Genomic DNA, 16,856 nt, shown 5'->3' on the forward strand with positions numbered 1-16,856 from the left:
CATCTGTCTATCCTGCCTGGGTAACTCCTATCCAATAAGTTATACGGGAAGCACTAAAAATTTGAGTCCATGTACTCTAAATGGGGCTTCAACACTAAAGGAAAAGCCCAACAGGCAATTTAAGCCCCTAGTTATCCAAAGACCTTTTCACAATTCCTCCAAGATTTTGAATCTCATATGGTCTTAACCTTATCTCTTCAATAACAAATGATCTTACGTCTTACTTTGCAGAGAAACTCTAACAATGAAAGGATTCCTCATTTTCTTGCCACTAGTACAAAAGTAGTTCCACAGCATCATGGTTTCTTTCACTTTGCAAACAAGATATGTCTGCCTTCTTATCTAAAGTCAATATCTGCTACTTTGCTATGTCATGTTTCCCATCTTTGGCACATTTTGAGCTGGATACTTCTTTGTTATGGGGGTACCATCCTGTCATTGTAGGATGCTTAGTAGCATCCCTGGACCCTATCCACTAGATGTCAGTAGTACCCCCTCTAGTTGTGAAAGGGATATTGCCAAATGTCCCCTAGAGGGCAAAATTTCCCCTTTAAGAACCACTGGTCTAATCCCTTCCTACCTTCTCAGAAAGCTTGTTTTATTAATTATTCCTTTGCTCTTTTCCATCACCATCAACTTCTACTCCACTGTACTCATACTTCTAACATTGAAACATAATCAAAGGTGCCCCATCTTACAACAAAGTCCTACTGTATAGCACAGAGAACTGTATTCAATATCCTATGATAAACCATAATGGCAAAGAACATTAAAAAAAAAAAAGGAATGTTAAAAAAAATTGAAGAGAAAGTGCATGGGCTTGGAGACAGGTATTTTCCTTGCTAATTTTTTTTCCTTTTTCCTTTGTAATTTTTCTAAAGTTTGAGAGTTATCTTAAAATAAGTGATTGCATATTTTTACATCTTTTAAACATTGCCTTGTATTTTCTAATACATATTGCCTTGTATCTCTTCTTTGCAAATAAATGTTCTTGTTCAACTGAAAAACATTTAAAATCTCCCATCTTGAAACAAATTCATGCCTTTGGGTCCCACTTAGCCCTACAGTTACTGCTCAGTCCCTCTTCCTTTTCTCCATCCAGCTTCTGGAAAGACTGATCTACCCTCTCATTCTCCCCATTTCCTCACCTCCCTTAATTACACTCCAAACTGGTTTCTGTCTCACCACCACCTCACTGACACTGCTCTGCCAAGACTGCCAAGGATTTAAGAGAATTAATCCAGTGAATGCCATTCTGTCTTTGACTTAGTTCGTTCATCAGAAAAAATCTATCTTTACTTTCTTCTATAAATCAGCCTCTGTTCTGGGCTTTTGTGACCATAATCTCCTGGTTGGTATCTTATTTCTCTGGCCACTGTCTTTCAGGCTCATTGGCCAGCTCCTCTCCCACTGTTGACTGTCCTCAAGCCTCAGTCCTGGCCCTTATCTCTCACCTTATTTTCTGTATTCCACATCTATGCATTCCCTTGAAATTAAATTCCATCTCGGGACTTCCCTGGTGGCGCAGCGGAACACTCCGCTCCCAATGCAGAGGGCCCGGGTTAGATTCCCTGGTCAGGGAACTAGATCCCACATGCATGCCACAACTAAGAGTTCGTCTGCCACAACTAAGGAGCCCACGTGCCGCAACTAAGACCGGTGCAACCAAATAAATAAATAAATATTAAAAATAAATAAATTCCATCTCTATGCTCATAACACCCAAATCTCCAGTTTGAGAACTCAAATCTGAGCTTAAGACCCATGTACCCTGCTGCCTTTTCAACTATGGCCATCTAAGCGTTTTGCAGGCACCTTGGATGAAGCTTATCAGACTGAACTTATCTCTTCCCCAAAACTGTTTTCACTTCAAGCATCTGCACTCTCAGTAAGGAGTACTAACGCTCTAGGTATTCAGAGCAGGCAGAAGGCATCACTGGTATCACACCCTTTACCCCACCCCACAGCTATAATTAATTAAAACTGAAGATTAAGGGGCTTCCCTGGTGGCGCAGTGGTTGAGAGTCCGCATGCCGATGCAGGAGACACGGGTTCGTGCCCCGGTCCGGGAGGATCCCACGTGTCGCGGAGCGGCTGGGCCCGTGAGCCATGGCCGCTGAGCCTGCGCGTCTCGGAGCCTGTGCTCCACAACGGGAGAGGCCGCAACAGTGAGAGGCCCGCGTACCGGTAAAAAAAAAAAAAAAAAAAAAAAGGTAATGGATGAAAAACTGCCGCCTGCCTCTGCAAGGATGAAGTCACTAGCCACTGCAGTGGCTGACCTTCAATACACCCTGAAAGGAGTTCGGGCCAGAGCTGAGGAATGAGGCGCTCTGTGCTCTGGGAAAAACTGGCAGAACAGGTCTTCAGGTAGTTAGATATTCTTCAGGAGAAGATTTTATGAGACCAATTTCTTGCATCTTCTTCTATCTAGAAAAGGACTAAAATCATTGACAGAGACATCTGTTCCTCATGACTAGTGGCAACCCTCTGCCAACATGTGTGCTTCGTTGCACGTGTCCTCCTTCACCCAAATCCCATGTATACTGACCTCTCCCCTACCTTTTTGGGATCAGTTCCTCAGAGCTATCTGAGAGGCTGTCTCCTAGGCTATAGTCCTCATTTTACCCCAAATAAAACTAAACTCACAACTCGCACGTTGTGCACTTTTTTCAGTCGACGCTTACCCAACATAAATAACTGAAAAATTTCACTTCACAAGATACCTCAATCTCAAATGCACCCGGATGCCCACGGTCAAGAGAAAATGTTCTGCAGGGTAAAAATTATCTTACAAAGTGCAGGGCAGTGGAGGGAGCCCCTGCCACAAGCTCTTACTCGTTACTCACCGAAAGACACAGAAATCCACAGTCAGCGAGGTAAGAGCTTGGGCCAGGCTGATGTCCACATACTTCTCAGCTACAGCAAGCTTTCGGTCTGGAGAAATGCACAAGGTCACTGACTTTTATCTGTGATACAACTGAAAGGACTAAAGGCTTAAAAGACACACCCTATTCTCCCTGACTAGATCTACACAGTCATCTAGAGCAAATAGTAACAGGCTCAGTGTTACTGATTTATATAGGATTATTATTAAACCAAAGAATACATACCGTTTACACTAGTTCCTTTTAATTGTACAAGTAAAGATACAAGTTCAGTCGTCTCTCAGTATCTGCGGAGGATTGGTTCCAGAACCACCGCCCCACGCATACCGAAAGCCAAAGATGTTCAAGTCCCTTATGTCCCATGGTGTAGTATACATCCTGCCCTCCCATTCAGCGGGTCCCGCATCTGCGGATTCAGCTAATCGCGGATCTACCGACCCCCAGGGTCGACTGTATTCAGCGATATCAACAGAGTGGTTCGCTGCCGACGGAAGTCTAAATCGTTGCGTATTTTTACAGGGTAATTATTCATTCATTGAATTGATGTTTATTGAGGACTTACTGTATACCATGCACTATTCTAAATACCAGGAATGTAAAATAAACAACACAACATATACACAGAAAAATCAAATAAGGAAGAAAGCAAATGGCGAGACTTCCCTGGTGGTCCAGTGGCTATGGAGACTCCGCGCTTCCAATGCAGGGAGCCCAGGTTGCATCCCTGGTCAGGAAACTAGATCCCACATGCCGCAACTAAAAGATCCCACACGCCGCGAGGAAGATCCCGCGCGAGGCAACGAAGATCCGGCGCAACCAAATAAATATTAAAAACAAAAGAAAGAAAGAAAGAAAGAAAAAGCAAATGGCAAATGCTAGAAGAAAAGTAAATGGTAATGGGGTACCTGAATGATTAGTAGTAGTTGAACACAGGCACTCTTTGGGGAGCTGATGGTCCAGCGGAGACCTTGACAAGGCTGATTGAAGCGTGGCTTGACATAACCGAGGCTGGATTGACTTAGGACAGCGAGACCGTTTATTTGTGAGAACTTCCAGCCCTATAACTCGTTAGCTCTGCGTCAGTCCCAGATCCCCACCCCCTACTCCATGTGCCTGACAACAAACATTTCCTGCCTCCTCTTTTCCTGTTATTGCAATTATTTAAAGCACTTTGTTAAGTTTCAAGACACTTCCCCACTCCTCCACCATCCTGCACTTTACCCCCAGCCCCCGCTCACCTTCACCCCCACTATCACCCCAGCCCCGCCCACAAAGCAGTTTTTAACAAGTCCCTCCTTCCCTCTCCAGCCACTGGCCTCCGCATATTAAAGCTTTGTTTCTCCATGCCCTCCCTGAAACGATTCTGGTTAACAATAGGCGTTTCTGCCTGCTGCAATAGTCCCTTTTAATAAAGTCATGCCTTACCGACATTCGAAGTGGCATTTTTCTTTTTTTTTTTTAATTTGACAGTCTGAATTACAAAGGCCAACTGTAGGAAGATCTGGGAGAAGACATTTCAAAAGACAGAAATGCCAGAAATGCTGATACAAAAGCCTTGAGGCATGAATAAGCTTGGGGAGTTTGAAAAATAGAGAATCCCTCTCAGTGGTGAGCTGAAAGTCCACACTGCAGAGCTGATCATACAGCTCTTCCCAACTCTGCCTTCAATGACTGAGAGCTGGAATTTGTGGTGGGAGAATTTACACCTCAGAAATCGACCAGTGCTACAAATCAGATCTTTTTCCTGACTTCCCAGCAAACCATTGCCTCTAATCATTGGTTCCTATTATGGGTATAATAATGGCACCTAACTCATGGGTTGCCACAATTTCCTGGCTCGCATAGTAATATTTTATCAGCTCCTATTTGGGTCTGGCACTGTGTTAAGCCATGGTGAGCAAAAACTGTTCTCTTGTAGTTGCATTTTACAGGGCAAAGTGGCCTTTCATCAAATAATTCCCAGAGTCTTGGATCTCAGTACAGTCATAGGTGAGTGCCATCAATGACTAGAGCCCCAAATTAAGAACCATGGCCGAGGGGCAGAGTCAGAGGAGGCTACCTGAGCAGGTGCTACTGATGCAAAAAATCTAGAAGCTATAGAGATGCACTCATTAGTGTTTCCAAAATGGGATGCAGATAGTATTTTAAAGACTGTGTATTTTAATATGTATTAGAAAATATCACCAGCACCAAAAAACAAACTTTGCTGAATTTAAAAGAAGAGCCAGGGCTTCCCTGGTGGCGCAGTGGTTAGCAAGCCAGTAGTTTCCTTCGTTCTGCTGCAGGATTGGAGTGAAGAGAGAACACTTTGGCTAATGAGGAGCTTTGCAGAGAAAAACTGTAAATATACTAATCAACACAGTCTCACACCAACCAACCAGAAAGCTTTGCTACCTTGTTGCTTCTTAGAGAATGTGTATTGTCCGGAAACTGCACACATGACTGTCTCCTTGAAATTCTCAAGCATCTATTTATCTTCAACATCTACATCCTGGGGAGAAACTCAGCCCCTGTGGTCTCCTGTGGGGCCATCCTGGAGATACAGAAATCCTGGTAAGTTCTAGAGGAAAGGGGGCAACATTATTATTGTTATCACTATCATTATTATTCCTATTTGGAGGTCGTCCTAGGTTAATTAAGTAGGAAGTCTAAACCAATGGTTCTCACAATGTGTCCCTAGACCAGCAGCCAGGGCTGGGTTCATGGGTGTGCAACCAGAAGAGCCACAGAGGACCCCACTCTTTTTTTTTTTTTTTTTACAACTTTATTGGAGTATAATTGCTTCACATTGGTGTATTAGTTTCTGCTTTATAACAAAGTGAATCAGTTATACATATGCATCTGTTCTCATATCCCTTCCCTCTTGCGTCTCCCTCCCTCCCACCCTCCCTATCCCACCCCTCCAGGCGGTCACAAAGCACCGAGCTGATCTCCCTGTGCTATGCGGCTGCTTCCCACTAGCTATCTACCTTACGTTTGGTAGTGTATATATGTCCATGCCGCTTTCGCTTTGTCACAGCTTACCCTTCCCCCTCCCCATATCCTCAAGTCCATTCTCAAGTAGGTCTAAGGACCCCACTCTTGGTTGAATGCTCTGCTATCACTGTCTTGACATTTTTTCAACATGGGGTCCCACATTTTCATTTTGCACTGGAACCCAAAAATTATGCAGCAGGTTCTACCAGTCATATCAGCATTACCTGGGAAGTTCTTTGAAATGCAGTTTCTCAGACTTCACCTAGACATGCTGAAACTCTGGGGTGGTGCCCAGCAACCTGTGTTTTAAGAAACCCTTTAGGTGACTCTGATGCATGGTCAAGAATGAGAATCAGGGCTTCCCTGGTGGCGCAGTGGTTGAGAGTCCGCCTGCTGATGCAGGGGACACGGGTTCGTGCCCCGGTCGGGGAAGATCCCACATGCCGCGCAGCGGCTGGGCCCGTGAGCCATGGCCTCTGAGCCTGCGCGTCCGGAGCCTGTGCTCCGCAACGGGGGAGAGGCCACAGCGGTGAGAGGCCCGCGTACCGCAAAAAAAAAAAAAAAAAAAAAAAAAAAGTTGCATGGGCCAATTCACTACTCAAAGGAATCAATACTTCTCAAAAATTTGTGAGAATTCCAGGCTGCTCCAATGCATCCCTTTATGTCCCAGGAAGGGAAGGAGGAGAACTGTGCTGTTGAATCCTCACACTGCTGGTTTTGGATCCAACCCTTTAAGGAAGACACTGAGATTCAAGGAAAGGGGGTCCATCTCCCCAGTCACCTTGCTCCTTGATGTGATTAAGGATCCTCATGGAATTTTCAAGATGGTCCTCTTTCTTCACAACTCGTAAGTGTTGTCCCTGGATGTTCTCTCTCTTCTGCCTCTTCCTCTTCCTCCTTTACATTCCTGTCCTTTCCTCCAAAGGGAGGAATCAGGTCAGGATCTCCTCAAGTCCTGGTAATCGTAATATAAATAATATGAATAATTGCAGCAACATGGATGGACCTAGAGATTGTCATAATAAGTCAAGTAAGTCAGACAGAAAGATAAATACCATATGATATTACTCATGTGGAATCTAATTTTTTTTAAATGATATAAATAAACTTATTTATAAAACCGACACAGACTCACAGATTTCAAAAACAAACCTATGGTTACCAAAGGGGAAACGTGGTGGGGAGGGATAAATTAGGAGCTTGAGATTAACATACACACAGTACTATATATAAAATAGATAACCAACAAGGACCTACTGTATGGCACAGGGAACTCTACTCAATATTGTGTAATAACCTATATGGGTAAAGAATCTGAAAAAGAATGAATATACGTATATGTATAATTGAATCATTTTGCTGTACACCTGAAACTAAAACAACATTGTAAATCAACTATACTCCAATAAAATTTTAAAATAATAAGAATATGAATAATGAACATGTTGGGGAGGGGAAAAATCCCCTCCCCCTTATTGAGTTCTTCTGGGCGATCTAATAATTAAATTGACACAAGACAGATTAAAAGGAGAAAAAAAATTGTCATACGTACAAAGGTCTCATAGAAATAGGACCTAAGAAGTGACCAAGGCAGGCAGCTTTTATACTTTTTAGACAAAAGAACAATTAATTTGTGAGGAGTTGACCATACAAAGAAAAATAGGCTTGGATGGCTAATTAATGAAGAAGTAACCAGATCTGTTTATACAGCATTCTTGGCCCTGGGCTCCCTATCTCTGGTGATAAGGATTTTTCCATCCTCCTGGTACAGGGAGGGTACCTTTTCACATGGGAGATTTGTTTTCTGCTTTCAAGGAGACGGAGGGGAGAGTCAAAGTGTCCCTCTCGCATTGGACATTTTTGTGAAGTTTTTTTTTTTTTGGCTGTGCTGTGTGGCTTGCAGGATCTTAGTTCCCTGACCAGGGATTGAACCCAGGCCCCCTGCATTGGGAGCGTGGACTCTTAACCACTGGACCACCAGGGAAGTCCCTAAAGTAACTTTAATTCAAAATAATCATTACGACACTTTGGCATATTTGTGGGTGGCCTGCTCTGAGCCCCAGTAAATGCATACTCTGCTGTGGGCTTTATTTTTTTCCTTTTCATATGTACTCCTGGAATGTAGGGTACTCCTACATTCTCACTCCCATTATCCAGATGGGAAACAAAAGCTCAAACATGTTCAAGGATTTTCCTCCTTGGCTTTATACAGAATTTGAATCCAGATGTGGCTGATTCCACACCACGCTTTAGGAATTTCTACAGCAGTAATTCTCGAAGTGTGACCCCCTGACCAGCAGTATAGCATCAGCATCACCTGGGGACTTGTTAGAAATGCAAATTCTTGGACTCCACCCCAGACCTAGTCAATCGGAAACTCTAGGGTAGGACCCAGAGATCTGTTTAACAAACACTTTGGGTGATTCTGATGCACACTAAAGTTTAAAAACCATAGTGCCATCGTAATTACTATCTTCCTTGAGAATAACCAACTTATCAGTGTCCTTATTTTGTCCCCTGGTTTGTGGAGCATGGAGGCTGGGTGTTGAAAGCTCTGTAATTCTCATTATCCTTTTAGCCTCTGATCCCTGGGGACTCATTATGGATGGCTCCTTCCCCCTCATTCCTAAGAACAATTGGTAGACACTTGGAGAACCGCCTAGTCAGTCCTTTCTTGCCTCTTTGGAAAGGTCCAAGGATCCTGAAGTAGACTGAGTGGACAGAGTTGGTAAGGATCTAAGTCTGTCTACTGCCGCGGATTCTTCCAGGAGACAGCACTCACCCAGTTATTTCTAAGCCAGACTTGGATGTGATCCTACCAAGAACAGGAGGAGGTAAGATCTGAGTCTCCATGAATGGTGTTAAATATTCCCTGATCTGCAGGATTCTCTGGCTGAGGGAGAAGCATAAAACAGAAGCGAGGGTGGGGTTTTGTTCCCTAAGAACATCTATGAAGTTCAAGAAATGAGGGGCAACTGATTTCTCAAAGCACAGTGGGCAGGAGCGTGAGTAAAGCAAACCAGAAAGAGTTCCTTTGGGATTTTTTATTAATTCATTTATTTGTTTAATCATAACAAAATATATCAAATAAAATGTACCCTTTAAGCTATCTTAAGTATGCAGTTCAGTAGCATTAAGTTCAATCTCATTGTTGTGCAACCATCACCACCATCCATCTCCAGAACAGTTTTCATGTTGCAAAACTGAAACTCTGTCCTCATGAAACACTACCCTTCCCCGTTCTGCCATCCCCCCAGCCCCTGGCAACCAGCCTTCTGCCTTCTATTCTCCATATGAATTTGACTATTCTAGGTACTTCATATAAGTGGACTCTTACCGCATTTTTCTTTTTGTGACTGGTTTATTTCACTTAGCATTATGTCCTCAAGGTTCATCCATGTTGTAGCATGTGTCAGAATGCCCTTCCTTTTTAAGGTTGAATAATATTTAATATTCCACTGTATGTATATTCCACATTTTGCTTATTCATTCATCTGTCACTGGAGAGATGGGCTGCTTCCGCCTTTCGGTTATTGTAAATAATGCTGCTAAGAACATGGGTGTATAAATAGCTCTTGGAGATCCTACTGTCAGATCTTTTGGATACAGACCCAGAAGTGGAATTGCTGGATCATGTGGTAATTCTATTTTTAATTTTTTGAGAAGCTCTTCAACATTTTCTTTAAGAAAAACTGAAAACAACAAGGTCCTACTGTATAGCACAGAGAACTATATTCAATATCCTATGATAAACCATAATGGAAAAGAATATGAAAAAGAGTATATATATATTATATATATAATATATAACGGTGACTTTGTTGTTCAGCAGACATTGGCACAACATTGTAAATCAACTATACTTCAATAAAAAATTAAATTAAATTTAAAAACATAAATAATCAGTAACAGAAAGGAAACCTAAATACACTGAAAAAATATGAAAAGGATTATGCCAATATATGTGTTATGGTCTAAAAGTTTGTGTACCCCCAAAATATATATGCTGAAATCCTAACCCCCAAATATGATGGTATTATGAAGTGGGGCCTTTGGGAGGTGCTTAAGTCATGAAGGTAGAGCCGTCATGAATGGGATTAGTGTCTATAAAAGAGATCCCTCACGCCTTCTGCCAGGTAAGGATATAAGAAGTCTCTAGCCTCCAGGCCGACCCTCCCTCCATCACCCAACATGCTGGCACCCTGATCTCAGACTTTCATTCCAGCCTCCAGAATTATAAGCTAAAAAAAAGAACGAAAAAGAGAAAAATTACAAAATCTCTTTCTTGCCTTTTTAAACTTTCCAAATGTTGACCTTTCATTCATGTTTCTGGAATTGTGACAGTTAAACAGATCAGTCTGTGTGTCAGAAAATTAAGGGGAAGAGGAACATCCTTAAGTAAGCTCAATATTTTCTCTTCCATAAAGACTAATATAACAATAACTATTCTGTTATTAATAAAAAACAATAATGGCAATGAGAGCCAATATTTCTGGAGTATTCCCTATGTCCCTAGTACTCAGAACGTTTCCTATCTAATGCATATGTCTTATTAATTTGAAAGACACAAATGTCCTTTGAACTTTGCTCAACTTCTTTTCCTTTGTGACTAGACACCTGTCCTTCCTCCTTTGCTTTGTAAGCCAGTGCCTGGGTTCTGACCCTGTCAAGGGGTCTGGATGTTAGCATTGTCTAGTTCATGAGTTCCCTCCCACGTGCCAGCCAGTGTGAAGGCAGACTTAAAAATGCTCACTTGTTTCCTTTGCTTTCTCAAGACTCTATGCATTCCATCCTCCCTTCACTTCTGTTACAAATATGTGTCCTTCCAAAGCTCATATTCTGAGATGAATAATTTGCTTTTGATTAGAGCAGGAAATGACACATCTTCATCAATTATGTGTCCTGCTGGTATTTGCACACCAGCTCCTAGAATTATTCACTCTTGAAGCTTTCTCAATGAAACCACGTGGAGTGTCAGTTTTACAAGGTAAATTCATTGCTGAGAGTACCTTGTAAAAAAAATTTACAAGGTAAATTCATTGCTGAGAGTACCTTGCCCCATGTGTAATTATTACAGGGCCCAGATGTTGGAAGAACTTGAATGCCAAAGTGAAGACTTGGGGGTTTATTGGGTAGAATGCCATTGAAGTGTTCCAGAAGGATGTGCTGGACCTTCCCTGGCACGCTTGGGAAGAAGATTCCTCTGCAAAAATGCACAGGGTTAAATGCATTCAAGAGTACTTGGAGGGGCTTTCCTGGTGGCGCAGTGGTTAAGAATCCGCCTGCCAATGTAGGTAACACGAGTTCGAGCCCCGATCAGGGAAGATACCACACGCCACGGAGCAACTAAGCCCATGCACCACAACTACTGAGCCTGTGCTCTAGAGCCCATGAGCCACAACTACTGAGCCGACGTGCCACAACTACTGAAGCCCGTGCGCCTAGAGCCCGTGCTCTGCAACGAGAAGCCACTGCAATGAGAAGCCCGCGCACCGCAACAAAGAGTAGCCGCCACTCGCTGCAGCTAGAGAAAGCCCACAAGCAGAAATGAAGACACAACGCAGTCAAAAATAAATAAATAAATTAATTAATTTTTAAAAGAAAGAGTACTTGGAGGGTAGGGGATAATTACAAAGCCATTGCCATATAGACATGTCCAGAAAGGTAGCTAACAAGGAACAACTGGTTGAAAGAAATATGCTATAAAATGACTCTTTCTGAGTTTCTAGACTTGCAGGATCTCAGTTCCCTGACCAGGGACTGAACCTGGGGCCACAGCACTGAAAGCGCCGAGTCCTAACTACTGGACTGCCAGGGAACTCCCTAAATCAGTTTTTCAGAAAAAGCATTAGCTATTCTTGTTTTAAGGGCCAGACAGGAATTTCCCCTACAGGTATGACACTTCCACAATAGACAAGATATAGATTCATTTAACCTTTTCTTATAAATGTCCCTCACTGTAGGCTGATGGCAAATGACAGATTGCAGCAAAACAATTCTTTCTATACAGACAGGTTCCAGTGGAGTGGTTTGATCCAATTTGTAAAAAGTAGGATATTTAAAGGAATGGATTAATGATATTATTTCTCACATTGAGACAGTAAAGAATCTGAGCTTATAATTTCCAGCAATATCTGAGATTTGCCATTCTGAGCAGACTCAGTATAAAGTTAACTACAGAGTTAAAATTCTCTGAGAAAGTGAAGTCATCCAACCAGGTTTGACCCTATGTGAAGAAACGATGAGAATTTAATCACAGATTTTATTTATTTATTTATTTATTTAATTTATTTAATTTATTTATTTTTGGCTGTGTTGGGTCTTCACTGCTGTGCATGGGATTTCTCTAGTTGCCGTGAGCGGGGGCTACTCTTTCTTGCGGTGCGCAGGCTTCTCATTGCAGTGGCTTCTCTTGTTACAGAACACGGGCTCTAGGTGCACGGGCTTCAGTAGTTGTGGCTCTTAGGCTCTAGAGCACAGGCTCAGTAGTTGTGGCACACAGGCTTAGGCACTCCGCAGCATGTGGGATCCTCCCAGACCAGGGCTCGAACCCGTGTCCCCTGCATTGGCAGGCAATTCCTAACCACTGCACCACCAGGGAAGCCCTAATCATAGATTTTACAATGCCATGCAGGCATGATAGTTCCTAAAAAAATAAAATATTTTCATTTTTAATAAAATGTTATAATTTTTAAATTTTAGCATTAGAACAAAATGTATGGTATTTAGAAGTCATTCAAATATTACTTGGTGAAGGAAGAAATGAGTAGAGCAACCAGAAGGGAAGATTATTTAAATGACTTCTCTCAAACAAGTGATGTCTGTGTGTCTGTTTCATGGTAATTCATGTCTCTATTTTCCAGTAGACTCGTCAACAACATGGAATCAGAAAACCAGACTGGTGTCTCAGAATTCCTCCTCCTGGGCCTCTCAGAGGATCCAGAACTGCAGCCCTTTCTCTTTGGGCTCTTCCTGTCCATGTAGCTGGTCACTGTGCTGGGGAATCTGCTCATCATCCTGGCCATCAGCTCAGACTCCCGTCTCCACACCCCCATGCACTTCTTCCTCTCCCACCTGTCCTTCGTTGACATCTGTTTCACCTCCACTATAGTCCCCAAGACGTTGGTGAACATCCAGACAGGGAACAAAGTCATCACCGATGCAGGCTGCCTCATTCAGGTGTATTTTTTCATGGTTTTCATATGTATGGACAATTTGCTCCTGACCATCATGGCTTATGACCGCTACGTGGCCATCTGCCACCCTCTGTATTATGCAATCATCATGAACCCCCGTCTCTGTGGTCTGATGATTCGTTGCTCCTTGTTCATTAGCATTATGAACGCCTTGCTCCACAGTCTGATGGTGTTGCATCTGTCCTGCACAGACTTGAAAATCCCCCACTTCTTCTGTGAACTTGCTCAGATCCTCAGACTTGCCTGTTCTGATACTCTTATCAATGACATCCTGATGCATCTAGTGACTAGCCTGTTAGGTGTTGATCCCCTCTCAGGGATAATTTTCTCTTACACTCACATTGTCTTGTCCATCCCGAGGATCCCATCAATTGGTGGAAAGTATAAAGCTTTTTCCACACTTGGGTCTCACCTGTCTGTCGTTTTCTTATTCTATAGGACCTGTGTTGGAGTTTACCTTAGTTCTGCAGCTACTCTCTCCCCCAGGAGGAGGGCAGTGGCCTCAGTGATGAACACTGTGGTCACTCCTATGGTGAACCCCTCCGTCAATAGCCTGAGGAACAGAGCCATAAAGGGAGACTTGAGGACACTGATCTCTGGAACATTTTCTTTTTCATGATTCTGTCATCTGCCTTGGGTGTGGGCTTCTAGAAAGAGTCAAAGCGAATGAAATACTGGGTATGCCAGAATTCCTGACTCTTCCAAAATTCAATTCTCCTGGCAAAGTGATTAATCATGGGTTTTCAAATCAGGTATCTTTGTATTAAATCCTTCTATCCTGGGAATTCCCTGGAGGTCCAGTGGTTAGGACTCTGAGCTTCCACTGCAGGGAACATGTGTTCGATCCCTGGTCGGGGAACTAAGATCCTGCAGGCTGCAATGCAGCAGCAGCAAAAAAAAAAAAAAAAAAAAAAAAAAATCCTTCTATCCTGTGTTTTACTACCTGTCATTTATCAGCTACCTTATCTCTCTGAGTTCAGTTGACATCTATAAAATAGGCAAAATATTACATATTTAATAGTATATAGGGAATATATCTCATATATGGGAATATATGAATATATGAGATAGTTTAATATATGTGTACAGAAATTTGTCTATATTAAGCACTAGTAAAATCAAATGTGTAATTATCAGGTGTTAACCAAAGTCAATTAATCTCAATAAAGCTGGAGGAAAAAATTATTATCAGATGTGCAGTCCATGTGTTTGTAAACTTGTAGTGAACACTCATTTGCTTTCACATTATACTTAGATAAACCAATTCTCGTTTCATCTCTCCCTTTTGAGTCATCCTCATTTTCCTCATTTCTGCTGCAATCTATGCAGAGAAATTGATTTGAATAAAGTCAATTGAGAGTATTTAATCCATGAGTTATATAGAAGTGCATTTTTTAGTATCCAAATATATGGAGGACCTCTTTTCCTTCTTTTGTTATTGGTTTTTAGTATCATTGCATTGTGGCTAAAGAACATACTCTGTATAATTTTAATTCTTTGAAATTTATTGAGATTTGCTCTCATGCACTTGTGGTCAAACTTAGTAGGTGATCTGTTTGCGCTGAAAGATCAATGTGGATTCTACAACGATTGAGTGCATTTTCTATATATGCCCAATAGGTCAAGTTGGTTAATCACATTGAAATCTTATTTTTACTGGGTTTTTTTTTTGTCTCCTTGTTGTATCAAATATGGAATGATATATGTTAAAATCACCCAGTGTGATATAGAACTTGACTATCTCTGCTTGTAGTTCAATCAATAGACTATTGAGGGGCTTCCCTGGTGGTGCAGTGGTTAAGAATCCACCTGCCAATGCTGGGGACATGGGTTCGAGCCCTGGTCTGGGAAGATCCCACATGCCGCGGAACAACGAAGCCCGCAAGCCACAACTACGGAAGCCTGCACACCTAGAGCCTGTTCTCTGCAACAAGAGAAACCACTGCAACAAGAAGCCCGTGTACCACAACGAAGGGTATCCCCCGCTCACTGCAACTAGAGAAAGCCCACGTGCAGCAACGAAGACCCAACACAGCCAAAAATAAAATAAATAAAGTTATATATATATAAAAAATCAATAGACTATTGAATACAAATTCAGAATTATTATGTTTTCATGGTGGACCCAATCTTCTATCTTTTATGAAGTTACCTTTGTTATCTCTGGGTGTAACAAACGTTTTTGCATTAAAATCTACTTTGTCTGATAGTAATGCACTGTAGTTACACAAGCTTTTTCTGGCATCTACCAGGTGATGGGAAACTTGGCTGCAGTCCATACTGGTTTGCTTCCAGTTCCCCTCTATTCCCCAGAGACATTCCTTTGGGAAGCCAGCCCAAAGAGGGGAGACCCTTACTCTCACTCTTTATCCCTGGTCTTGTAGAGACCTAAAGCTCACTTGGTCCCTTAGCTGCCTCTTGTAGACCACTTCAAGGGTAAAACCAGCCCCAGTGTCTGCCTCACCTCTCTGGAACCCTGTCTTCTCCTAGGCTCCATGCAGTGATTTCTTTTCTGTATAAGTTTAAGGTGTACAATGTACTGATTTGTAAAATGCTTATACTTTGAAAAATGCTTACCACCATAGTGTTAGCTACCACCTCCATCACATAATTACCATTCTTTTTTGTAGTAAGAACACTTGATTTATTTTCTTAGCAACTTTCAAGTATACAATACAGTATTGTTAACTAGAGTCACCATGCTGTGCATTAGATCCCCAGAACTTATTCATCTTATAACTGGAAGTTTGTACCCTTTAACAAACATCTACCAATTCCCACCCCCTCCTCCCAGAGCCCCTGGCAAGCACCATTCTATTCTCTATTTTAATGGGTTCAGCTTTTTGAGATTCCACTGCAGTGATTTCTTACTAGTATTTAGATCTTTGTTGCTTTTTAGATTTTTTTTTTAATGTACACTACATGCATACTTTTCATTGTCTTGAGTTGGAGAGTTGGTCTAAATTTCCCAGCCTTCAATTACCAGCAGCAGAAGTCCTGTATACAGATTATTAAATCAATACTAGCTTAGGTTTGAAGCTAAATTTCTGTACCAGCTAAATCAGACTTATGGAGGATACAGTCTTCTAAAACAGAAGTACCTTTTTTTTTCTTTTGGCCTGTGCCTGCCAGTACTTGGGATCTTAGTTCCCTGACCAGGATTGAACCTGTGACCCCTACGGTGGAAGCACAGAGTCCTAACCACTGGACCGCCAGGGAATTCCCCAGAAGTACCTATTTTCTGAGGTGAGTTCTGTGTACTTTCTGAGAGTGGGATGGGGGGATGCTTGTATGAATGGAGGGCTGGTTTTTGTCCCTATGATGTAATAAAAAATATTTGGTCTTTGTTCCCAGTTTCTGGCACAGACTCCTAAAACCCTTGGAATCTCCTGAGTGATAAGAGTGTCTTTGGTATGTTAATGAGATAACTCTTGGCTAAGCAGCTTCTAGAGAGCTTCAGGGCTTGTTACCAGAAAAACTGAACTTTGATTAGAGGGTTGGAACTTTCAGCCTCAAACCCCCACCTGTGGAGGTATTGAAGGTTGAACCAATCACCAATGACCAATGATTTAATCCACCTTGTCTATGTAATGAAGCCAACATGAAAACCTAAAATGACAGAATTCAGAGAGCTTCCAGGTTGGTGAGCAAGAATGCATCTATAGAGAATTCCCTGGCACTCCAGTGGTTAAGAGTCCTCGCTTTCACTGCCAAGGGCGCGGGTTTGATCCTTGGTTGGGGAACTAAGATCCTGCAAGCCCACATGACACAGCCAAAAAAAAGAAAAGAAAAAGTTTGC

At 42.2% G+C, this 16,856-nt stretch overlaps 1 protein-coding gene across 1 annotated transcript; it reads left to right on the plus strand.

Annotated features, from left to right (window-relative positions):
* Positions 1 to 12,665: 12,665 nt before the first annotated feature.
* LOC307051352 (olfactory receptor 7A10-like) lies at positions 12,666 to 13,727 on the plus strand (the record flags this gene model as incomplete). Its single annotated transcript, XM_079701641.1, is given in 3 exon segments — positions 12,666 to 12,842; positions 12,846 to 13,673; positions 13,677 to 13,727. Coding segments are annotated over 3 exon segments (1,014 nt in total). The 5' UTR covers positions 12,666 to 12,707.
* Between the last annotated feature and the right edge of the window lie 3,129 nt (positions 13,728 to 16,856).

Source organism: Hyperoodon ampullatus (genome assembly GCF_949752795.1).
Source record: "Hyperoodon ampullatus genome assembly, chromosome: 4".
Taxonomy (NCBI): domain Eukaryota; kingdom Metazoa; phylum Chordata; class Mammalia; order Artiodactyla; family Ziphiidae; genus Hyperoodon; species Hyperoodon ampullatus.